The sequence below is a fragment of the Macrobrachium nipponense genome, chromosome 10 (assembly GCF_015104395.2).
Source record: "Macrobrachium nipponense isolate FS-2020 chromosome 10, ASM1510439v2, whole genome shotgun sequence".
Lineage (NCBI taxonomy): Eukaryota > Metazoa > Arthropoda > Malacostraca > Decapoda > Palaemonidae > Macrobrachium > Macrobrachium nipponense.
The window spans coordinates 24,105,922-24,132,682 of NC_087204.1; the positions used below are offsets into that span (position 1 = coordinate 24,105,922).

General features: G+C 42.4%; 1 protein-coding gene across 1 annotated transcript in view; it reads left to right on the plus strand.

The window, feature by feature from the left end:
• Positions 1–26,761, plus strand: part of LOC135223488 (uncharacterized) — a 115,059-nt gene that overhangs the window by 39,517 nt on the left and 48,781 nt on the right. The window contains exon 4 of the mRNA XM_064261927.1: positions 14,549–14,622. Within this exon, the coding sequence (XP_064117997.1) occupies positions 14,549–14,622 (74 nt within the window). The remainder of the gene's footprint in view (positions 1–14,548; positions 14,623–26,761) is intronic.

Here is a 26,761-nt window from a genome sequence, read left to right on the forward strand (position 1 = left end):
CCCTTGTCAGGATAGTCTTAATGCAAGTAAAGGCAAGAGCAAGATCGGCCTTCTCCTGGCGGGGACTCAAGATGTCGCACAGGCGCCGTAGCCCTTGTCAGGTTAGTCGGTACTGCTAAAAGCCCTTCACCTTACGAAAGGAGGCGCTCTCCTCCGGTTGCTCATTCTTCTCCCAACTTGATGGACAGGAAATGGAAGATAGATCGGAATTGGAAGCCAATAAGGGGGCAGGTCTCTCAGTTTATAAGACCTTAGCGACCTTTTTTATCGAGAGAATTAGTTCATTACTAGTAAGAGGATATTAAAATCATCTTCCTTCTAGAAATAATGCAACCAACCATTTACAGAAATAGTGGCAATCGTTTGGAAATTGAACAAGATTCGTACGAGCTCTCATTCATTGATTAGAGGCTCTTCCAGATAATAGAGGCGTAGAATACGGCCTTATCTCCAAGAGAATAAAAGCTTGAGAGATTCTCTTCGATCCTCGGTTTTCATTTGCGATCTCTTTCGACTAATACTAATTCGGGTTTATTGACGAAAAGAATGAAGAGAGTAAGATTTCCATTCTCTCTCTGCATCGGAGAGGAAGAATGAAGTAAGAAGATTTGGTGTATACGACTACTGAATGACAAGTCATTTATTCGTCACTACCATCGTTTGCCTTTGTGGTTCGCTACGGAATTATCTATATCCTTACAGGAATTTCTAGTAAGGACTTCGCTTAAAAGGTTTTGGGTTACGACAATACCTACTCAGCTTCGTATTTAACAAAGGTTGTTTGGCTTAAATATGCATTATTGAGAGCTTCCTTAGGCTCGAGAATAATTTTATTATATTCCTTCATTGAATGGAGTAACTGGCAACTCAGGAAGAATGCAGCGAGGCAGCGAACGAGACGGCTGTCATTGTAAGCCAATACAGTACCATCCAGTTCTCGGTCATGAGCAGTGGTTACATCTCTCTCTCCTACAGGATCGAATGGTTAACCGTATATTCCCCCTACAATCATGGACTTAGCCTCGAATTGAGGGGATTTATAGGCAAACATGAATAACATGGTATTCGTTTTGCTAAGGAGTTTTCAATAAAAAGATCCCTTGTAACCTTGTGGTAATGTTTACCGCAATGTAACAGGATTATAGGAATGAGACAACATTATGAATTTAACGCAGTAGAGCTATATATATTATTTGATGCTCTCATGCTTACAGAAGCAAAATAATGGACTTGCTAACTTTTCGATATAGCGAGTTATTAATCAAAGGGTTCAGTAGCCTCTCTGACAGCAGGCTCAGTAACGGCACGGTTTGTTCCTGATTTCGTTCCCCATCTATCTTGAAGGGGGTTTCGATGGCCCAAGGAGGGAAGAAATGATTTAAATCAATTAAGCCATTTCCACAGCTCTCTCATATTTCAAGAAGTATTGAGAATCTCTTTTTTCGCCTCTGTTCGCGTTAACAAGAGAGAATCTGTTTGGAACACAGACACGGAACGTAATGATCCTTAGAGGTTCGCTGCACGAGGGTGCACGTCCGTGAGAACCTTCTCGATCGACAATATAACTATTGACTTATGTCTAATCTTAGTTGGAAAGAGAGTTGTGGAAACCTGCGAGATGTCTTCGTCATAGATCTCTTCGCAAGGTGGAAGACGAACATGCTGCCTCTATACTGCTTCTTTATTCTCGAACCAAGAAAGGTAGCAATATATGCCTTTTTTTAGTTTATAAGGGGGAATAAACTTTTAGTTTTTTTTTCCCCTAGATTTATACATTCTTAACAGATATTAAGATAAATGGGCGTCAAAGGAAGAGAAATGATTACTTTATGCCTCATTTGGTCTTAGAGATTGGATTCACAGAGGTCACGTCTTCTCACAGCATGTTTTGGAAGTCTTTTCCAAGAAAGTGGATATTCTATCATCATCTATTATAAATAGACCTTAACAACCTCTCCACTCTGAGTCTGTCTGCGTGCAGACTGACCAGAAGTGGACATGAATGAGAGGATGTTTCAAGGTGGATGACAATAGTCATGGCCAGGACATAGAGTTGCTGCAAATCGTGCTTGATGGAATGAGGAAACTGTCCTCTTCCGATACCTCTGTGAACCACATAGAGGTTTTTTTTTTCTTCCTTTTCAGAGGGAAGAATCACCTTTGTATATATCTGCATCAAAGAGCGCAGTAAAAGGCTATGATCTGTCTCTACAATGGGAATTGGAGATAGCAGAGGATTAACAGCTTCGGGATCTTATATGATACCTCAATACGACAAGAGTAGGATATCATGTACTTCTAATGGGATCTTTTGTGGCCACAGATTCCGGGTTCCGACAAGATGGAACTGCTCCTCATCAAACTTCTTTGAGAAGTTTTATGGGGGAAGGGAATTCTTTGTTTCTCTTGGCCCTAAACGTCCAAGAAGCAAAGTGAATTTTTTGGTGCATTGGAATCTCGCATCAGATTCTATGGAGACTCGGCTATGGGTTTCTTGCCAGCATAGTATGTCTGGTAAAAGAACTAAACCCTCTATTCCTGACTCAACGCTTTCAGATAGAGGTTTCGTTGTCCAGGCAGGGTACTTACGTTTTTATCTACAGAAGAAGGAATGGTTTAAACGTTTTGCCTACAGTGTCTTTGGGATGCGATGAGGGTTCGAAATGCTTCCCAGAAGGTATTCAGAGAGATACAGTAAAGAGCTAAGAAAATCAGGAGTCCTCCCCAATTTCAGCTCGGAGTCCTCCTTCGACTTCCAAGCTCCTTCCCTTCCTTTGGACAAGGATAGGGAAGATCTGCAACGAGGAACTTCATCACAGATATGGAAGAGATCTCGTTAGCAACGGAAGGATTCAAGAAGGATCCTCCTCGGAGGAAGACTCTTATCTCTCTTACTGTTAGATATCCTATCGTCTAATGATGTAGCTGACTACAATCACCTCCCTAGCCGGAGAGGCCAAAAGCTCAAAGTGGAAGAATTTCTTTCCACCCTTCTCCAGTCTCCTGGTAAACTATTGTGGAGGTTCAGGACTTTCGGACAATGTAGCGCCAACCAGGCGCCGAATGCCAAAACAGGCGTAAAAAACGCCAGAGGCAGACAGTTTCAAGGAACACTGTCATTGTCTGATGAAGAGAAAGAGGGGGCCTCCAACCTAGCGCAGATGCGCTAGAGGCGAACAAATCGGACAGATAAGAGTGTCCGATGTGGACATCGCCAGACATCCTCGAGACTCTACCAAGCTCGAAGCTCCAGCAAGTGGAGAGGAGTCAGCCAGGCGCCAGGCGCCAAATAGTGCCAGTCTGGAGCCAGGCGCGAAGCTACTTCCAGGCGCGAGGCGCCAGCCAGGAGTCGGGCGAAAAGCGCCTTCCAGGAGCTAGGCGCCAGCCCTGGTCTTCTTTGAAACAAGTGTGATCGCTAAAAGCAGTTCATGAGTAACTTGATGATTCCTTCAAACAGCTGAGAATTAAAAGCGCATGAAGTGCGAGCTTTTATGAATTCTTGTTCTTTCCATAACAATATGTCATGAGGACATATTAGCTGTCACTTACGGGGAGATGCAACTCGTGTGTTCTTGACTTCCCATTACACGAAGGAGGTCAAGTTGACCTACGAGAGATCCTTCTCTCTTGGTTATACGTGTCTTCGGATACGTTGCTGGGATAGGGAGCCGACACTGATCCTTAACTAGTCAGTTAATTTTTATTTTAACATAGTGTTTTTTCTTTGCGTTGTTTGAAAGGAGTTTGGGGATAACTCTTTTCAAATTAAGCACAAACCCTCGTGTTAGGATCAGGTGATCGGGATCGGTGTTGTGCTCCTTAATTATGCCACTAGGCATAGGTGTATTGTCATGTAAGTGAATAAGACCCCATTGACAAATGACCATTAGATTCTGTCTAGTAAGTGGATAAGACCCCATTGACAGATCTACAAGAACTCTTAGCCATAGGTCACATCCCCTCGCTGAGCTCATTGAGACGAAGCAGACTCCTAGCAATAGCTAGGAAGTCAACCCTTCGTCTAAACACATAGGAACCAAGGTTTTATTTATTTATTACCTACAACATATGTTGTTTACCTGTCTAATCAGTAATTAGCTGTCTCTTACCCCACCAAAGGTGCCAATGAGCTAAGTATATATCTGACAGGGAAGTTGAATGTATGATAATGATATTGTTATTGTACAATAAAGTTTCATACATATTTACCTGGCAGATATATACGATTAAATGGCCCACCCAGCCTCCCCTCAGGAGACAGGTGGAAGAGAAAATCTGGTTCTAGAATGGTAATGGTTCCTATTCCTGCCACCCAGCGGCGGGGCGGTAGATCACCTGACCTACCTGCAGCGTGTGCCGCGAAATTCGAATTTCTGTCGGGACGACGGAGTCTATAGCTAAGTATATATCTGCCAGGTAAGTATGTATGAAACTTTATTGTACAATAACAATATCATTTTTCTATAGTTTCCTGAACTTTCATCCCATGACTAAATCCTCACTATACAGCACATAACACCTAATCCTTTCTTAGTTAGAGAGGATTGAAAATTAGATATGGAAAAATTTGATGTTTTTTTCAAATTTCCAAAGGTGTGCATCTTTTTAAATTGATGGAAAATATTGTAATTTTTTTCTTAAATTTCATTCTGTGAATAAATCTTCAGCCATGAAGTACGTAATCAAGACTGATCCTTTCTGAGCCTTAAGATACTGAAAAATAAATGCTGAAAATTTTGCACTTTTGCCTTATATGACCTGCAGAAATTTGACTGAAATTCTTATTTTTTTTTACTCAAATGCCTTTTATATTTATTTTGTAAGTGTTTATGTATCTGTACAGCACATAGATAGATAACAGTGATCTTCCATTTTGGGTCACATAGTGCTGCAAAGGAAATTCAGAAAATGTTCTTTTTTTTCTTTTTTGCACGTGCAGTCTGGCAAAAATGTGGTAAAGGATTTTTTGTTCATGACACTTACCTGTCAGATATTATATATAGCTGTATTCTCCGAAGTCCGACAGAATTTCAAAAACTCCCGGCAAACGCAGTGGTCGGCCAGGTGGTTAGTACCCATTCCCACCGCTGGGAGGCGGGTGTCAGGAACCATTCCCATTTTCTATTCAGATTTTCTCTGTCGCCGGTCGGTAAACAACTGTTTACAGACCTCCGCCTAGGATTTTGGAAAACTCCTTGTTCACTTGAGTATTTGATTGTCTCTTGGTTTTTTTTGAAACTTGCTCGGTGGATGGCATACGCGATTGTGGTTTGTCTTTGAATTTGGTTTTTGGATTTCTCTAATATGTCTGGATCTTCTGCAACTAGTTTTAGAGTGTGTACTGTGCTAGAGTGTAAGGTGAGGCTACCGAAAGCTTCGGTAGATCCTCATACAGTATGCACGAAATGTAGAGATCATATTTGTTTGATGAATGATAGGTGTAAAGAGTGTGAAAGGTTGACCGAAAATGAATGGAAGACTTATGATTCGATGTTCGTAAGCTTGAAAGGGATAGAATCAGAAGATCTTCCTCCAGAAGTGCTTCTGTGAAGAGTAAGGATAGTAATTCGCATTCTAACCTTCCTGTAGAGGTTGTTACATCTAACCCTGTGTATTTGCCTTCGGGCAATGAAGCTATTGCTTCGGAAGTATTGCCCTTTCTTCCATCATGGAGTCGATTCGTTGCACTAGAATCGAAAGTGAGTGCATTGAAGACCACAGTGAAGTGTAGTTGGAAATATTAGTGCCCCTAGTGTAGTGGGGGGAGGGGCGTCAGATCGGTCCCATAGTGCCTCTAGGAATAGACCTCTGTCGGACTCCCAGGACTCAGGGAATGGACATGTTGAAAACCGAAGGAGGGCTACGGGAAATTCCCACCGGTCTGGCGTCCCTTCAGCAGATCCTGTGGACGCTTCCAGGCTGCCGAAGCGTGTGATCGAGCACGGATATTAAAGGAGTGCTTTTCGTCCTCTGAGGCGTCCTCCCCTGACCGGGATGGAGCTCTCGGAGGGCCTCTCACGAGGAGTACGAGTTTGACACTAGGTGTCCGCGCAGGCGGCCAGCGTCTTTCTCGTCCTCTTATTGGAGAGTTTTAAAGGAGGTGGAAGTGGACGCTTCACGTCCTACTTCTCGTCCTGTTCTTTCATCATCCCCAACCCGAACACTTCGAAGAATTGACGCCTAAGAAGAGAGGCAGGACGTCTTCTATGAGGACGCTTTTGAGAGCTATCAGCGTCTTAGAGTTCAGAGGAAGAAGAGGGCTCCGATTCGCCCTTCTTCGCATATGATGAGTCCTTCTCCTGAACGTGGAACCTCACCGTCTTATGAGACTCGTAGGCAGTTGCGTCAACGATTGTCGGCTTTCTTCGCAAGGGGAGAAGAGGAGCCTCATCGGCGTAGAAAGGATCTTTGGCTTCCTGTTAAAAGATCGAAACAACCTTTGTCGGCTTCGCCTCGCTCTTTAGCCTCTCCTGCGTCGTCTTCTTCGGGATCCTTCAGACTCAACCGAGAACACGCAAGTGTTTCCGGATGAGAGAGTGTCCAGAAGTGCGATGGGGACAGAAGGCGTTAGTTGTCGCAACAAGCGGCCCTCGCTTTTGTCCAGGAGGTTGAGAACGAGCAAGAGAAGCCTCGTGTCGACGTTCAACGGACTTCTGCATCAACTCGACGCTTCTATCATGAGAGAGCCTACCAACGCCAAAAGTATCAGGACGTTCCAGAAGGCTCTAGGATTCAAAGAGAACAACGTTTAGATTATGTGTCTGATCTTACTCCTCAAGAAAGTGAAATGCTGTACGAATATCGACGAAAGGCTCGTGCTTTAGAATATGAGAACTCGCAACGCGTTAAGAGAGATCGTAAGACTCACCAGGACGCTCGAGAGGACGCCCCGATACAGGTTAAGCGTCCTAAGGCGAAATTTGAAAAGACGCTGACGTCCATTTTTAGAGCACGTCCCCGCTTCAGGACGCTTTGAGGACGCTTCTTTGATGGATAAGCGTCTTGTAGACATTAGAGTCCAGAGTGATCGGAAGCTTTCATTGGCACGACTTCCTGTGAGTCCTAAGTCTCGCTCTCTTAGCAAGGGCGCTCGCGATGACGATAGACACCCGACTTTTCGGGATTCTCGGAAAGAGAAACGTACTCAATTGAGGGAAGATCGACAGGAATCCCGCAAAGAGGCTTTGGAAGAACCTTTGCCTTTAATGACTTCGAAAGACAAAGCTTTACAAGAGAGTCTGAAGTTTTCAAAGACAACGGCGGTTCGTTCGCGCATTGTCTCGGCTATTCCTTCAGCGGATAGAAACTCCCCCTTACGAACAGAGCCTCAAAGGAGAACCACTTCTTGTTTAGCTAAAGAAACTTCGGAACCGTCAAGATCAAGGAGAGTCTTCTAACGATACGCATCCTGCAGAAGAGGAAGAGCCTTCAGAAGCGTCTACGGATTATAGCACGTTAACGCGCTTACTGAAGGAATTGTTTTCGGAAAAATTCCAAGCACCAGTTCCTCTCTCGCCGCCATCGCAACTATCCTCATCCAAGACGAGAAAAACTCCAGGTTTTGTTAGGATGGCTGCTTCGCTTTCTACTAAAAGAGCGTTGAAGAGGATGAATGATTGGATGGAATCAAGGAAGACGAAAGGAAAGACGTCCTTTGCGCTTCCTCCAGCTAAGCTAAACGGGAGAGCCGGTATATGGTATGAGACCGGAGAAGAAACAGGGTTGAGACTTCCGTCGTCTGCGCAAGGTGACTTCTCAAACCTAGTCGAAGCACCAAGAAGATCTTACCTGTCCTCGGCTAAGGTTTCATGGACTATGCCGGAAATAGATCACCATCTAAAAGGACTGTAACAAGGACGTTGGAAGTATTCAACTTCCTAGATTGGTGCTTGGGAGCTTTGGGTTTGCAAGCTAAGAGTCCAGAATCATTGTCATTAGAAGAGTTATCGAGCGTCCTGTCGTGCATGGACAAAGCAGTAAGGGATGGCTCGGATGAGTTAGCTGCCTTTTTTATTACTACGGGAATATTAAAGAACGAGCGCTTTTCTGCAGTTTTACGGCTAAAGCAGTTTCCCCTACGCAGAAAGCGGAGTTATTATTCGCCCCCTTTTCTTCCGCCCATCTTTTTCCTGAAAACATGGTAAAGGATTTATCTGTGAACCTGAAAGAGAAACGACACAGGATTTGCTGTCGCAATCATCTAGACTTCCTGCGACACAATCTCTTCTCGAGTAGCTCAGGTACCAAAGAAGAATTTTAAGCCCTTTCGTGGCAAAGCACCATCAAGAGCTGCTACACGAGGAAGGGGCTTTGCTAGAGGCAGAACCCCCGCAAAGCAAAGAGGAAAGAAGTGACAACCTTGCCCTTCAGGCACCGGTGGATGGGAGACTTTCTCTCTTCGCAGAGGCTTGGAGAGCAAGGGGGACGGACACCTGGTCCCCTCATGATTATAGAAAAGGGATACAAATTCCCTTTCTCTCCATGCCCCCTCCCGTTGAGCATGAAGCCTATAGACCTGTCACCAGCTTATCAGCCGCAGAAGCAACAGATTCTACTCGATTTATTAGATCAAATGATCGAGAAAAGAGCCGTAGAACGAGTGCTCTTGACAGATTCCCCAGGCTTCTACAACAGGTTGTTCCTGGTTCCGAAGCAGTCTGGGGGATGGAGGCCTGTCCTAGATGTCACGTCTGAACCTTTTCGTGAAGAAAGAAAGCTTCAAAATGGAAACATCACAATCGTCCTAGGGGCCTTGAGACAGGGGATTGGATGGTGTCATTAGATCTCCAAGACGCTTACTTCCAGTCCCATCCATCCCCAGTCCGGAAGTTTCTCAGGTTTCATTTTAAGAGGACAGGTCTTCCAGTTCAGAGGGAATCTATGCTTCGGACTGAGCACAGCTCCCATGATTTTCAACTTTTCTGATGCGAATGTGGCAAAGTGGCTTCACCTCTCGAATAGATACGAGTCTCCCTTTACCTGGACGCTGGCTCTACGGTCGTCGTCGAGAGCAAGGTGTCTGGAGGGACCTCAGACTACGTTTACTGTTGGCAAAATCTTTAGGCCTCCTGATCAATTACGAGAAGTCCCATCTGATCCCAACACAGTCCATCGTGTATCTGGGGATCAGATGGACTCAGTGGCTTTTTCGGGCTTTTCCGTCGCTAGAACGTCAGCGGAAAGGCTTAGAAAAAGTGTCCGCCTTCCTGGAGAAGGAAACATGCTCGGCGAAGGAATGGATGAGTCTGCTGGGGACCATTTCTTCGCTGGAGAAGTTTGTTTCTCTAGGGAAGACTACATCTCAGGTCCCCTACAGTTTTTTTCTAACAGAAAATTGGCAGGACAGACAAAACTTAGAGGAGAATTTGAGAATATCCCCGTGGTTAAGAAAACACCTAGAGTGGTGGCTCGATCCCACCAAGATGTCGAAAGGAGTGTCCCTCTGTCTGCAGAGCCCCGACCTTGTGTTATTTACAAAAAATTAAAAAATAAAAAGACGCGTCTATGACAGGCTGGGGGAGCAACTCTGGGAAAGGAGAAGTGTCAGGCCCTCTGGAGAAAAGAACAGAAGCCTTGGCACATCAACCTCAAGGAGTTAGAGGCGATTCGCTTAGCGCTTCTAGCATTTCAAGAACGAGTCATAGGCCGAGTTGTCCAGATCAACGCGGACAGCACCACGGCCCTTTCTTATATCAAGAAACAAGGGGGGGGGGGGACACTCTCGTTCTCTCTACAAGATAGCGAGAGTAATCCTGTTATGGTCAGAGGAGAGGAACATAACTCTCCTGACAAGATTTGTTTCAGGGGTCCAGAATGTCAGAGCAGACATTTTAAGCCGTCGAAATCAATTAATTTCGACAGAATGGACTCTGCACATAGAAGTCTGCCAACAGTTATGGAGACTATGGGGACGACCAATAGTGGACCTCTTCGCGACTTCGAAAACGAAGAGACTGCCTCTTTACTGTTCACCGATCATCGACCCGGAAGCAGTAGCAGTAGACGCAATGCTTTGGGACTGGACGGGGATGGATGTATACGCCTTTCCCCCCCGTTCAACTTCGTGGGAGAAGTAACAAGGAAGTTAGCAGCGTCGGAAGGAACAAGGATGACACTGGTCGCACCATTCTGGCCAGCAAGCGAGTGGTTCACAGAGGTCATGTCCCTACTAGTGGACTTCCCAAGAATCCTACCAGTAAGACCCGATCTTCTCAACAGCCCCACTTCGAGAGATATCACCAAAACCCGTTCGCTCTGAGTCTGACTGCATTCAGACTATCAAGAAGCTGGCAAGAGCGAGAGGGTTTTTCAGGAGAGGTGGCAAAAGCTATCGCCACCGCGAGAAGAGCTTCCTCTCAATCTGTCTACCAGTCTAAGTGGGCTGTTTTTAGGAGATGGTGTAGGAAAGAGGGCATTTCCTCCTCCAAGACCTCTGTGAGCCAATCGCCGATTTCCTGTTACATCTTAGGAATGTAGACAAGTTGGCAGTATCAACAATTAGAGGATATAAGAGTATGCTGTCAACAGTCTTCCGTCATAGAGGCCTAGATTTGACGAATGATAGGGATCTTCACGATCTTCTGAGATCCTTCGAAACATCAAAGGTTCCACAGGTTAAAAACACCTTCGTGGAATTTGGATATAGTTCTAAAATCTTTAATGGCGAGTCCCCTTTGAACCTTTGCACGAGGCTTCGCTGAAAGATTTAACGAAGAAGGCCCTCTTTCTAACCACCCTAGCCACTGCGAAGAGGGTGAGTGAGGTTCAAGCAATTAGCAAAAATGTTGGATTTAGGGGACACAATGCAGTCTGTTCCTTGAGTCCTTCCTTTTTAGCTAAAAACGAAAATCCTTCCAATCCCTGGCCTAAAAACTTTGATATCAAGGGATTAACAGGGATGTTGTTGGTAGAGAGCCAGAAAGAGTCCTGTGTCCTTTCAGAGCTCTAAAATTCTATCTGGATAGAACAAACAAATTAGAGGTCAATCAGACAATCTTTGGTGTTCTGAAAATGAGCCTGATTTACCTATGTCTAAGAACGCCTTAGCGTTCTTCTTGAGAAGCACCATCAGGGAGGCCCATTCGTCCTGCCCAGATAGTGATTTGAAAAATTCTGAAAGTCAATGCTCATGAAGTTAGAGCTGTCGCAACTTCGATGGCATTTCAGAAGAATATGGCGCTCAGCGATATTGTGAGCACTACATTTTGGCGAAGCAACTCTGTGTTCGCTTCACACTACCTCAGGGATGTGAAAGTGACATATGAGAACTTGCTTTTCGCTTGGACCATACGTATCAGCAGATTCAGTTTTGGGTACGGGAAGTGGCACGAAATCCTATCCTTTAGAAAAATGGAATAGGTGTGCTTTTTTATTTTATGGTGGTTGGTTTTTTGGTTGTAGGGTCGACCGCTAGAGGCGGACTTCCCTTTATTTTAGCCTTAAAAAGTTTTGGGGACTAACTTTGTTAGGCATAGGTCAGGTGGTGGGTTTTTCTTTGCTTCGCTGCCCTTAAAGTATGGTCAATATGGTCTAGACACATTGTGGTCACGCCCCCGTTGTCAGATCATCTAGATCTCACCAGCTATACAGGTCACGTCCTTGCTGGAGACTCTAGTAAAGCAAAAGCAGACTTTGGGTGACAGTAATCACGAAGTCAGCTACGCTAACAGGTAAGGAACCAAGATGTCTATCATCTGCATGTGAAATGTTTTCCCAAAATCCTTTTATTCTGTCCCTCCCCACCCTCCAATGGTGGGGAATCAGCTATATATATATCTCGACAGGTAAGTGTCCATGAACAAAATGATATTGTTATGATACAATAAAGTTTGTTCATACTTACCTGGCAGATATATATAAATCAAGTACCCGCCCAACCTCCCCTCGGGGACAATGATTAAAAAATCTGAATAGAAAATGGGAATGGTTCCTGACACCCGCCTCCCAGCGGCGGGAATGGGTACTAACCACCTGGCCGACCACTGCGTTTGCCGGGAGTTTTGAAATTCTGTCGGACTTCGGAGAATACAGCTATATATATATATCTTGCCAGGTAAGTATGAACAAACTTTATTGTATCATAACAATATCATTTTTTTACATTTTGACAAAGTCTTTTACATATATTTTTTTACAGTTTCCTTTATTTTCATTCTGACTAAACCTTTATCTATACAGTATACATAAAGAACACTAATCAGAATTTCTATCTGAGTCATAGAGTACTTAAAATGAAACTTGAAAAATTAAAGAATTTTTTATATGCGGACCTGTGAAAATATTATATAAATTTCTTGCAAAATATTTTTTCCTCCAAACTTCTTTACATTCATTTTCTGACTAAAATCTTCCACTGAAAAGTACATAATTAACATTAATCTTCCTTTTTGAGTCATAGAGTACTGAAAAGTAAATCTTGAACATTTCACTGAAAATTCTTGTAATGTTTTGTCCTCTAATTTCATTCACTTTCATTTAATGAGTAAATCTCTATTCATACCATATATAAATAACACTGATCATCCTTTTTGAGTCATAATGTTCAACTAAAGTTGTTTTACAACAAAACCATAATGTACTATTAGCCCACCACATCATTATGAAGCAGGTTAGTTAAAAGAAAGGCACAGGATATTTGTACGGAAGCTGTATACTGATTGCAATAGATATTGGTAGTGCTGTGAATTGCTTATGTGTCATATAGATTAGCATACGTACTAACCTAGTAGAATGTGATACCTGACAGGGGGCACCACCCCTCCGTACCCCTCCTTAAAGAAAAGCAAACTTAGAGGAAGACTTAACATATAGGTTAGCATACTACCCTAACCTATGTGACCTATGGATATACAATTTCTGGAAGTTTGACTCTTTGTAGACGTCTATTGCCTTTTTCAGCTTGTTGAAACCTGAAAACATTGTTTTTCGGCGAAAACTGATGTATTATTACACGGTTCACGTTGCTTAGTCGCTATTTTCTCGCTGTCACTGATATGCCTAAGGTGGTAAACAAGGGTTCGCGCATACGTAATTCACAGCTGTACCAATATCTATCATGATCAGGATATGGCTGCCATACCAATATCCAGTTCGTAAAAGAAATGGTTTTGCAATATTGCTTTTAGGAATTTACTACGTACTATGAATTGTTATCTTGTGAATACTGAGGAATAACTATTTCCTGTATGGAATTGCATTTGTTTTCATGCGTTAGCAATCAGTATTTGTTATTAAAAACCCATTAATCATAAAAAAACTTAACAGTGCTGAATGTATCCAGGCTCACCAGTTTGGAGAGGTGCAAAGAAAGATCTCAATGCATATGCCTGGCCAGTTCTGCCAGGTCCATGACACCATGCTGCTCATTCTTCTCACTCTTGTTGAAATGTGCTCCCACTTGTCCTAGTACCACCAAATATTAACCACTTTTTGTGTTGTATCACTCAGGGATTATCATTATTACTAGCTCTACTTTTGTAATAGGATGCCTATTTCATGAGTTACATGCTTTCGAATACTTTTTGGCCCACAATTGTGATTTTACAGTTCTCATTTTTATCATGTAACCGTTAGGAAATTTCAGAAAAGTCCGTGATTTTAATTAAGTTGGAGGGGTAGAACCTGTATTTTAGCTGTTATTAGATGAAGAAATTGTGGAACTAGGAAGGAAGGAGTTGAGCCTTTGACTATTTCATCTCTGGTGTCCTTGAAGTTCCTTGTCACCTAGTCTGCTGTTATAATTGTAAGAATAGCCAGCAAAGGTCACTACTCTGGTTAGGTATTTATGAATCACTATTACTCCTCCTCATTATCACATGGGAAATTTCTCTTTGACATCCTGTTGAAGGGACGTATTACAGAAAGTACAGTACGTACTATATGATTAGTGCAGAAATAGCATGACTGTGTTTTATGTAAGTAAAGTTCTACCCATAATTCTCATCACTAAGTGAGAATAACAGGGGATTAATTGGTGTAGAAACTTTATTAAATTACGTATATCTTAGCTTAACCAGATCATTGAGGTGATTAACAGCTCCCCTAGCTGGCCCGAAGGAGGAGATATTTGCACATGACTAGGAACCAATTGGTTACCTAGCAACAGTACCTACAGCTTATTGTGGGATCCAAACCACATTATTTCGAGAAATTAATTTCTAACCACCAGAAATAAATTCCTCTGATTCCATGTTGGGAGGGCGGGGGAATCGAACTCGAACTACCAAATCAGTATGCGAGCACATAAATCACTCGTCCAACAAGGAACTGTGGAACCTCTGCTAATAGACATTCAAAATCCTCAGTGAATGGATGGATTGTTGTATGTATTTAGGGCAGAAGCCCAGGTTACAATGGTTTACTTTAGTAATTTTTTTATATGGTTTGGTTTAATTTGATTTACAAATGTATTTATGGTCATCTCGTGCAGGGTAAAATTAGCATTATTTTCCCTTTGTGTTGGTGTTGTAATAATCTCTTCTATTTTCATAATAATAATGTAAATTCTTGGTGTAGAGACAACATGCTAACCATTTTTGTCATTTTACAGAGTAAAGTATCATAATCTTCCAGACACCATTCCTGTTGCTGAATTACTTGAAAAGTACTCGAAAAATGGCAAGGGTAAGTTATATGCTGCTTTAGTTGAATGATAACATTTGCACATTATTACTGCATGCAGTGTTCCCCCCGTACTTGTGGTGGATGTGTACCAGACACCCCCGCGAATAGTTAGAACCACCACTAAAAATGCTTATACTAACTGCCTATCTTGAAAGTTCAGATACCAAATGTATACCTTTAATAACATCCTATTTCAAATATACCTAAAATTACTAACCTATTACTGTACATGTTAATCTTTGAGGTTATATTATTATTATAATTTTAAAGTCATCTTAAACATTTTACCATTAAAAAATATATACCTACAGCAAATAATACAGAGAGAGAGAGAGAGAGAGAGAGAGAGAGAGAGAGAGAGAGAGAGAGAGAGAGAGAGAGAGCATTGAATGGCAACATCTTATATCTGACCATCAAGAGTGAAATTATGAATTATTCCTGAGAGAGAGAGAGAGAGAGAGAGAGAGAGAGAGAGAGAGAGAGAGAGAGAGAATAACTCCTAGACTCTGACTCCTTCCCCTCCACCAATACGTATATCAAACTCATTTATTCCCCCGCCCTCCTTCCTCCAAGTGGATAAAAAGACTAGGAATTGCTTTTTTATTTATCTTATCAATATTTGGAAATTAGTTATAAGGTAAATCATTTATTTATATTACATAACAAATAAACATACGTAAGTTAGAGAGAGAGAGAGAGAGATGTTTATGTTTAACCCTTTAACGCCGATTGGACGTATTAAGTCGACGAAAATTGTCTGTCGGGTGCCGAACCGACGTACGAAACGTCGATGAAAAAAAAGTTTTGTTAAAAATTCACGGAAAAATAGTTAGGAGCCTACTAGGCGAAAACTTTTGATTCACACGCCTTGGGGGATGCTGGGAGTTCACGGATCAAGCTGTTGTTTTGTTTACAATCGTTACCCAGACGCGCAAGCGCGAATTTCTTTCTTCTCGCATTAAAAAGTATCAGCGACACATCTCAGAAATTATTTTGTCACTTTGACACTTTTGCACCATTTTATATTAGCCATTACATAGAGTTTTATATATGAAAATGTGTGCAATTTCATGTAGAATACAACTAAAAACAACTCATGGTTGTAGTTTTTATCAGTTTTGAATTATTTTCATATAAATAACGATAAGTGCCAAAATTTCAACATTCGGTCAACTTTGACTCTACCGAAATGGTCGAAAAACATAATTGTAAGCTAAAGCTCTTACTTTCTAGTAATATTCAATCATTTACCCTTATTTTGCAACAAATTAGAAGTCTTTAGCACAATATTTCAATTTATGGTGTATTTATGAAAAAAAAACATTTTCCTTATGCAGGCGCGGTAACTCTTCTGAAAAAATCATAAATTTTTTCATCCGATTATTGTAATGTTTGCACCATTTTAAATTAGCTGTTACATAAAGTTTTATATACGAAAATGTGCGCAATTTCATGTAGAATACATCTAAAAACAACCCATGGTTGTGTAGCTATTATCAGTTTTGAAATATTTTCTTATAAATAACGATAAGTGCCAAAATTTCAACCTTCAGTCAACTTTGACTTGACCGAGATGGTAAAAAAACGCAATTGTAAGCTAAAACTATTACATTCTAGTAATATTCATTCATTTACCTTTATTTTGCAACAAATTGGAAGTATTTAGCCAGCCCAGAGTCATTTCCCAAGGTGCGTGGTATTCGGGCTATAACAACTTCTGTAAATTTCTTCAAATATATGAACTTTGATAATCTGAAGAAGTATATACTGGTTGGAAGTCGCACTGGGTTTTCCAAAAGCATTACCTTAAGTCTTTGGAGGATCTTAAATATCGTGCAATAGCTGTAGGGAGATCAGTGTCTCCTGCTACAACATCAATATAGTACTGTCCTTGTGTCATATGAATCTTTTTCCGTTTATGCCAGCATTATTAACATTCTACCTACCTCAGCAAATGTCTTTGTTATTAGAATTGGTGTATGGTGTTAATTTATACAATTTAATATTCTATTTCATTTCAGAGTGATGTAGCTTGGTGTTTTCTCTGGTACAATTTCAACGGAGCGACACGGCTGTCCCAGAAAGGGATTTTGACGTAGGAAAAATCTATTTCTGGGCGAGGAAACCGCCGTGTCGCCCAAGTTGAAATCCCCCCCCCCCCCCCCCCCCCCCCCCCCGCTGTGCACCAAGCTTCATTGCTATCGATAAGTATGACGTCACAGACGCCTTCAACGGGGTAGCTAGGTGTGACCTATGGGTCGGCTCCCTGTATTTAGGTCTTTTGATGAGGAAAAGGCTAATTGGAGGGGTTGCTGTGGTAGTGTTTAACACTCGCCCCAGTATATCGACACTTTTATATAGGTGAGCGAGTCAGAGGCTTCTGACATGTCCAATTTAGCAGTTCTCTGGTATTATAGCAATATTTTACTAGAAATAGTGCTAAAGCAGACACATTTCACTGGGCGACACGGCTTCCTCGCCCAGAAATAGATTTTTCCTACGTCAAAATCCCTTTTTCCTTACCTCCGCGCGGTAACTCTTTGAAAAAATCCTAAATTTTGTTCATGCCACTTACCGAACAGATATATATATAGCTGTATTTTCTGAAGTCCGACAGAATTTCAAAACTCGCGGCACACGCAGTGGGCGGCTAGGTGGTAGTACCCATTCCCGTCGCTGGGAGGCGGATATCAGGAACCATTCCCATTTTCTATTCATATTTTTTCTGTCGCCGGTCGGTAAACTACTGTTTACAGACCTCCGCCTAGGATTTTTTGGATTTGGCTCGCATTTAAGTATCTGATTGACTTTTGGTATTGGATTTTGGATTGTTTGGACTTGGCATACGCGATAGTGGACCGTTTTTTTTTACTTTGGATTGACTTTTCTGTAAACGTGATGTCTGGATCAAGTGCAGTGAGTTTCAGAGAGTGTGTGAGGAGTGATTGTAAGGTGAGGCTACCGAAATCATCGGTAGACCCCCACACAGTATGTATGAGTTGTAGGGGGCATGTTTGTTTCGTGGATGATCGGTGCAATGAATGTGATGGATTGACCGATGATGATTGGAGGGTGTATGATTCCTATCAGCATAAATTGGAACGCGATAGGATCAGGTCTTCCTCCAGGAGTGGTTCTACCAAAGGTAAGGGTGCTAATATTTCTCCTGCAATAACACCTGTAGATTTTGCATCTCCTAAACCTGTGTTGCCTTCGGGCCCTGAATCTGTGTCGGGAGAAGGTATGCCTCTCTCTTATTTTGGAGTCTCTACGTACTCTAGAGACCAAAGTGAATGCCTTGGAAACTGGCTCAGTGCAAGTGCGTTGATCGTGCCCTAGTGTTGTGGAGGGGGCTCGTCAGATCGGCCCCATAATGCCTCTAGGCCCTAGACCGCTATCGGACTCCCAGGAATCAGGGAGGGGTGATATGTCGAAAGCCGCAAGAGGGTTACGGGGGCTCCCACCGATCTGGCGTCCCTTTGGCAGGCCTTGTTGGCAAAAGTTCCCAGGCTGTCAAGGAGCTGCGCCTACAGACGCGTATCCTTAAGGACTGCTTTTTTTTCGTCCTCCGAAGCGTCCTCCCCCGCGCAAGGGGTGGAGCGCTCGGAGAGACTCTCGTCCGCTGAAAAGGACGTTTCATGTTGAGGACGCTTCACGTCCTGTATCGCCACTTTCTCGGACGCTTATGACGCTTTTTCCGCCTCAGAAGAGAGGTAAAATCTCATCCGACGAGGACGCTGGGTTGCGCGCACAGGCGCGTATCCCTGAGAAGCAGGTAGCTGTACCTGTGAGAAGGAAGGAGGCGTCCCCTCGCCCCTCGTCTTCTCGCAGGATCAGCCCTGCTCCCTCTGTTCGTTCCTCTCTAACGAAGAAACATTCTTTTGTGTCCCTTCAGGACCAGCTATCAACGCTTATGGCTCAGAGGACTCGCCCAGCAGCAGTCGAGCCTAAGCGGAGGAAGGACCTTAGGCTGCCCGTCAAGAGGACGAAGCAGTCTCCTTCTCCCTCTCCTCACTCGTCTCTTTCGCCGATTGCGTCTCCTTCGGCGATTCGCCGATCTCGTTCGCCAGCTAAGAAGACGGGTTGTCAGGACGCTTTCGTTCCCTCTCGACGTCATGGGCAGGCTGCTTGCCGTGATTCTTGGGTGGGAGGACGCTCAGGACGCTTTTGAGTGCGCTCAGGACGCTTTTGAAGACGCTCGGCGGGACGCTTTTCAGGACGCTTCGGGGACTCCGGCCAAGAAGAAAGAAACCGTGCCCAAAAAAAAGGCCAGGAACGCTGGGGTTGCCGCGCCAACAGGCGGGCGTATCCCTTGAGAAAAAAAGTTCCCCCCCCCCCCCCCCCCCCCCCCCTACCCTTTTTCCGGTTGACAGAAACGTAAGGGAAACGCTTCTCTTGGAAGTGAGGCTGCCTCGGTCGTCGCTAAGGACGCTCATCGCCGTCAGGACGCTCTGCCTCCTTCAAGCGGTAAACGCCACAAAGAAGACAGCCTAGATAAGGCTTTCTACCTGTAAACATCAGGGGGTTTTTGATTAAGGCAAGACCAAAATAGACGTACGCCCTCTCCGGAGAGGCGGTCTCCTCTTCCGATTAGGGAAGAAGGAGAATTGAGTAGTCTGCTGACTCTGTTGAAGAGGAACCTTCTGCTGCCTCTTCAATCTCGGACTATAAAGTTCTTGTGCGGCTGTTGCGCTCGTCTTCGGGGACAAGTTCCAGCCTGCAGCTCCAAGTCTCCTCCTTCGCAGTTTTTCATCCTCTAAGCATGTAAGACCCCCCCGGAGTTGTCGAAATGAAGACTTCGCTCTCCACTAAGTGGGCCTTCAAGAAACTCCAAGACTGGATGGAACGAAGGAAGGATCAAGGCAAGACAACTTTCGCCCTTCCTCCCGCTAGACTCAGCGGTAAAGGAGGTATGTGGTATGAAGCCAAAGGAGATGTGGGTGTGGGGGGAGAAATCCCTTCTTCAGCTCAAGGGGATTTCTCAAGCTTGGTGGATTCTCAGAGGAGGTCCCTTTTATCCACTGCTAAAGTGACCTGGACCCCTACGGAGACGGACCATCATTTGAAGGGGCTGCTGTTGGACTCTTGAAGTCTTCAACTTCCTGGACTGGTGCTTGGGAGTTCTAGATCTGCAATCGAGAAGCCCAGAGTCTCTCAGTCTGGGGGAGCTGTCCAGCGTGCTATCATGCATGGACAAGGCTGTCAGGCATGGTTCAGAGGAGCTGGTCTCTCATTTTGGAGAGAGAGAGACACGGACCCTTTGGTCCCTCAAGATCGTGGAGCAGGGGTACAAGATCCCCTTTTTTAGACTTCTTCCTCCTCTTTCTACGACTCCCAGAGACCTTTCTCCATCCTATCAGGGAGAAAACGAAACAAGTGTTGTTCGATCTTCTACAACAAATGATCGAAAAAAGAGCGGTGGAACAAGTCGCGGACCTGGGGTCTCCAGGCTTTTACAACAGGATTTTCCTAGTACCAAAGCAGTCGTCAGGTTGGCGTCCAGTCCTAGATGTAAGCAGGCTCAATCTTTTCGTGGAAAAGATAAACCAATTTCACGGATGGAGACGCCTCATTCTGTTCTGGGGAGCCTTGAGACCGGGTGACTGGATGGTGTCCTTAGACCTGCAGGACGCGTACTTTCACATCCCGATCCACCCTCTTTCAAGAAAGTACTAAAGATTCGTCTTGGGCAAAAAAGTGTGGCAGTTCAGAGCTCTTTGTTTCGGCCTGACCACGGCTCCAATGGTGTTCACCGATCATGAGAAATGTGGCGAGGTGGCTACACTCTTCAGGGATAAGAGTTTTTCCCTTTACCTCGACGACTGGCTTATCAGAGCTTCGTCGAGAGAAAAGTGTCTGAAGGACTTGCAGTTCACGTTAGCCCCTAGCGAAGTCCCCTGGGACTTCTTGTCAACCTCGAAAAGTCGCATCTGACCCCGACACAAGGTTCCCATTCGTGTATTTGGTGGGGATTCAGATGGATTCAGTGGCTTTCGAGCGTTTCCGTCCCACCCAGGAATGTCAGCGGCTAGGATTAGAGAAGATCTCGGCCTTCTTGGGGAAAGAAACTTGCTTGGCGAGGGAAATGGATGAGTCTGCTGGGCACCATTTCCTCGCTAGAAAGGTTTGTTTCCTTGGGAAGACTGCACCTCAGGCCTCTCCAGTTTTTCCTTCCGCGGACGAATGGAAGGCCAAGGACGATCTCAATGTGATCTTGAGAATCTCACATCCAATAAAGAGCCATCTAAAGATGGTGGGTTCGATCCACAGAAGCTACAGGAGGGCTTGTCCCTAAGTCTTCTGAGCCCCGACCTAGTGTTGTTCTCAGACGCTTCCATCGCGGGCGGTGGGGAGCAACACTAGGAGGGGAGGAAGTGTCAGGCTCCTGGAGAGGAGAACAGGCAGCCTGGCACATAAATGTCAAAGAGCTAGCAGCGATCTTCTGTCTCTGCAGTTCTTCGAAGGGAGTTTGATGAACACGATGTTCAAGTAAACTCCGACAATACCACAGCACTCGCTTATTTAAAGAATCAGGGAGGAACACACTCCAGGATTTTGTTTCACCTGGCGAAGGAGATTCTGCTGTGGGCGAAAAGAAGAAAGGTGACAATCCTGACGAGGTTCATTGCAGGAGTTGCAAAACGTCAGGGCCGACCTTCTCAGTCGTCGGGAACAAATCTTACAGACGGAATGGACCTTACACAAAGACGTGTGTCGAGACCTTTGGAGGTTGGTGGGGACGTCCTCTGGTCGACTTATTCGCGATGTCGAGGAGGCCAAGAGGCTTCCTCTGTATTGCTCCCCTGGTCCTAGATCCAGAAGCAATCGCTTTTGTGGACGCGTGCTATTGGAATTGATGGGCCTAGATCTGTATGCCTTCCCGCCATTCAAGATCATGGGGGAAGTCATGAGGAAGTTTGCGGCTTCAGAAGGGGACGAGGTTGACCCTTAATCGCCCCCATGTGGCCAGCGAAGAGAATGGTTCACAGAGGTCATGTCTTTCCTTGTAGACTTTCCAAGGACGTTGCCCTGGAGGAAAGATCTACTCAAACAGCCTCACTTTCGAAAGGTATCACCAAAACCTCTCTCCGCTGGGTCTGACTGCGTTCAGACTATCGAAAAGTTGGCCAGAGCGAGAGGTTTTTCTAAAGCAGCTGCGAGAGCAATCGCAAATGCAAGACGTGCATCTACAAGAGGTGTTTACCAATCGAAGTGGGCTTCCTTCAGGGCATGGTGTAAAAAGGAGGGAGTTTGTCCTCTTCCACGACCTCTGTGAACCAGATAGCCGATTTTCTGCTCTTTCTCAGGAATGTGCAGAAATTAGCAGTCCCTACCATTAAGGGATAATAAGAAGCAATGTTGTCAGCGGTTTTTTAGGCACAGGAGGGGGGGCCTGGACCTTTCTGACAAAAAAACAAAGACATTCATGATCTCTTAAAATCTTTTGAGACTTCGAAGATTCCCCCCCAACGAGACCGCCTTCATGGAACCTTGACGTGGTTCTTAGGTTCTTAATGTCGATCCTTTTGAACCTCTTCAAGCAGCGTCTCTTCGAAACTTGACAAGGAAGGCTCTTTTCCCTAACTTCTCTGGCGACGGGCTAAGAGAGTTAGTGAAATACAAGCTTTTAGTAATCTAGTGGGATTCAAAGGAGACAACGCTGTCCCTGCTCTTTGGAAGCCCAACTTTCTTGGCAAAGAATGAAAATCCTTCTAACCCTTGGCCAAAAAGCTTCGAGATCAAGGGTATGTCAAGTCTGGTGGGCCAAGAACCAGAGAGAGCCCTGTGCCCTGTCAGGGCTCTCAAGTTCTATGTGCATAGAACAAAAGAGGTAAGAGTCCCTCAGGTAATCTCTGGTGCTCTGTGAAGAAGACCAAGAATTAACCTTTATCTAAGAATGCTGTTGCTTTTCTTTCTGAGGGACGTCATTAAAGAGGCTCATTCATCTTGCCAGAAGACTGGTTTGAGCCTCTTACGAGGTGGAAAGCTCACGAAGTTAGAGCTGTCGCTACCTCTCTTGCCTTCCAAAAGAATATGTCAATCAAGGACATTTCTTGATGGCACCTTTTGGGGAGGAGCAACTCTGTCCTTCTGCCTCAACATTACTAAGGGATGTGAGAACGATTTATTATGACGGTAATTCTCTTGGGCCATTTTTTACGTTTCTGCCCCAAGACACCAGGCCTGGGGGCTGGAGGTAGCTCTTTCCCTATCCCTTAGTTAGGTTAGTTAGTTTTTAGTTCTTTTTTTTTTTTGTTGTGGTTTTTTTTTTAGGTTATGGTGATCCCCCCCCGTGGTGTGAAGATCTCCCATCCCCTTAGTTTAGTGTTCAAAGGGGTCTTTGGATAGTTGGTCAGGTGGTGGTCAGTTGCTTCGTTGCCCTCATATGTATGGCTCGATGGTCTTGTCACGTTGAGGTCACGTCCCCGTTGACAGATCATCCAGAGCGCACCAGCAACTACAGGTCTCCACCTGGCTGGCAACTCAGATTAAGCAAAAGCAGCAAGTGCAAGTACAGTAATCACAGAGTCTACTTTGCTAACAGGTGAGGAACCAAGATATACATCATCTACTTAATTTAAGTTTCCTATAAATCCTATTCTGTCTCTTCCACCATCCGAAGGTGGGATTCAGCTATATATATATCTGTCAGGTAAGTGGCATGAACAAAATGTTATTGTTATATTACAATTAAGTTTGTTCATACTTACCTGGCAGATATATATAATTAAAGTGCCCACCCTCCTCCCCTCAGGAGACAGTGGGCTCCATTAATAAAATGGAATAGAAAATAGAAAATGGGAATGGTTCCTGATATCCGCTCCCCAGCGGGCGGGAATGGGTACTACCACCTGGCCGCCCACTGCTTGTGCCGCGAGTTTTGAAATTCTGTCGGACTTCAGAAAATACAGCTATATATATATCGCCAGGTAAGTATGAACAAACTTAATTGTATTATAACAAAATTTTTTTCATTCGATTGTCGTAATGTTTGCACCGTTTTAAATTAGCCGTTACATAAATTTTTATATATGAAAATGTGTGGCAATTTCATGTAGAATACAACCAAAAACAACCCATGGTTGTAGCTTTTGTCAGTTTTGAAATAGTCTTCATATAAATAACGATAAATCGAAAAAATTCTACCTTCGGTCAACTTAACCTACCGAAATGGTCGAAAACTGCAATTGTAAGCTACAACACTTAGAGTCTAGTAATATTCAATCAATTACTTCATTTTTGCAACAAACAGGAAGTCTCTAGCACAATATTTCGATTTATGGTGAATTTTTGAAAAACTGCTTTTTTTTTTTTTTTTTTTTACGTCCACGCGTTTTTACAATTCATGCATCAATTGTGATAATATTTTTTTCTCGTGTTGCTTTGATCATTTTTTTACAATTTTTTTTTTATATACCAAAATAAATCATCGCAATTTAGTGTACAATACAACGAAAGAATAATTAACTTATTAGCTTTAACCGTTTTGCTCACAGAGCGATTTGTATACAATTATATATGAAATTTTTTTTCCCGCTGTCATATATTCCAATATTTATATAGATAATGATATTTTTTTTCATTTCTGATGGTTGCATACTAAACTTCAGGCAATGACAAAAAAAGGAGCCAAAAATTAACTCTTAATCTTGGAAATTAAGTGTGGGCTGTGATTTTTTTTTTTTTTTTAATAAAACTTTTTTTCCGCTATGGCGCTCACTACGCGAACGCCGCCAGCGGTACGGAGAACACTTTTTCGGAAATACTGACTCGGCGTTTAAGGGTCAATCTCATTAAACTTAATATTTTTTTTTATTTTGAAAACTAGTACTGTATATATTTATTTTTTTTTTTCACCATAAAAAATGTTCCATGTCAAACAGAGGGGCGAGAGTTACCACTATGACATGCATATCTCATGTGGCAAGAGAGAGAGAGAGAGAGGAGAGAGAGAGTGTGAGTTATCCTTATTTTTAAAAGTGAAAGGATAGATTATTGTATTTCTTTTAAAATACTATCACATATGAATTTTTTAAATTAGTTATACTGTATTATTATATTATTATTTTTTATTATTATTTATATTATTATTATTATTATTGATGGAAAATATTAATAAACATATACACATGTACCATAGAAATTCTCTCACCATCAGTAGAAGAGAGAGAGAGAGAGAGTGAGTTATCCGTATTTGAAAGAGTGAAATGGAAAAAGGTTATTGTAGTATTTCTTTAAAATACTATCACATATGAATTTTGTAATTACAGTTATATTATTATTATTATTATTATTATTATTATTATTTGAAAATATTAAAATTAAACGCCGACTGGATGTATTTTACGTCAACATTTTTTGTGTCTCAGGTGCCGACCTGGACGTATTTTTTTTTTTTTTTAACGTCGACATACAAAAGTTTTTTAAAAATTTTGTTGAAAAATACTTTTAGGCCCTACCAGCCGAAAAAACTCTTGAAAATCAACGGCGCCTTGGGGGATGCTGGGGAGTTCGCGGATTCAAAGGTTGTTTGTTTTTTGTTTACAATCGTTACGCAGGTGCGCAAGCGCGAATTTTTTTTCTTTTCTCTGGCCACACTAAAAAGTATCTGTGACACATCCTCGGTAAAAAAAAATTTATTTTCGTCACTTTGACATAATTTTTGTACCATTTTAAATTAGCCGTTACATGGAGTATTTTATATGAAAAATGTGCGGATTTTATGTAGAATACAACAAAAAAAAATACTCATGATTGTAGCTTTTATCAGTTTTGAGATATTTTCATATAAATAACGATAAGTGCCAAAATTTCAACCTTTGGTCAACTTTGACTCTACCGAAATGGTCGAAAAACGCAATTGTAAGCTAAAACTCTTATATTTTAGTAATATTCAATCATTTAACTTAATTTTGCAACTAATTGGAAGTCTCTAGCACAATATTTTCGATTTATGGTGAATTTATGCAAAAAACTTTTTCCTTACGTCCGCACGGTAACTTCCGAAAAAAATCTTACATGCGATTGTGGTAATGTTTGCACCATTTTAAATTAGCCGTTACATAAAGTTTTATATATGAAAATGTGTGCAATTTCATGCACAATACAACTAAAAACAACCCATGGTTGTAGCTTTTATCAATTTTGAAATAGTTTACATATAAAAAATGATAAGTGACAAATTTTCAACCTTCGGTCAACTTTGACTCTACCGAAGTGGTCGAAAAACGCTTATATTCTAGTAATATTCAAGCATTTACCTTCATTTTGAAAACAAATTGGAAGTTTCTAGCAGAATATTTCGATTTATGGTGAATCTATGAAAAAAATAACATTTTTCTATACGTCCCGCGCGGTAACTCTTCCGAAAAAATCATACGTGCGATTGTGGTAATGTTTGCACCATTTTAAATTAGCCGTTACATAAAGTTTCATATATGAAAATGTGCGCAATTTCATATAGAATACAACAAAAAATAATTGAAGGTTGTAGCTTTTCTCATTTTTGAAATATTTGCATATAAATCACGATAAATAGAAAAAAAACCACGTTCGGTCAACTTTGACTCTACGAAATGGTCGATAAAAAAAATAAAAGCAATTTTAAGCTAAAACTCTTACAGTCTAGTAATATTTCAGTCATTTATCTTCATCCTGAAACAAATTCGAAGTCTCTAGCACAATATTTAGATTTATGGTGAATTAAAAAAAAAAACTTAAAAAAACTTTCCTTCCCTCCGTGCGTGGATTCTCCGTCACAAATCTCCGAAAGAATGCGTACGTCCCATTCTCGGAAATATTTGCTCCATTTTCATATTAGGCATTTTATAGAGTTTTATATATGGAAATGTGCACAATTTCATGTAGAATAAAACGAAAAATATTTGAAGGTTGTAGCTTTTCTTATTTCCGAAATAATTGCATATAAAAAAATATATATAAAAAAATTCAACATTTGGTCAACTTTACTCGTCAGATATGGTCGAAAAATGCATTTGTAAGCTAATATTCTTACAGTATAGTAATATTCAATCATTATTCTTCATTTTGAAAGAAATTGGAAGTCTCTAGGACAATATTTAGATTTTATGGTGAATTTTTGAAAAATATTTGTTTACGTCCCGCACGTTTACGAGTT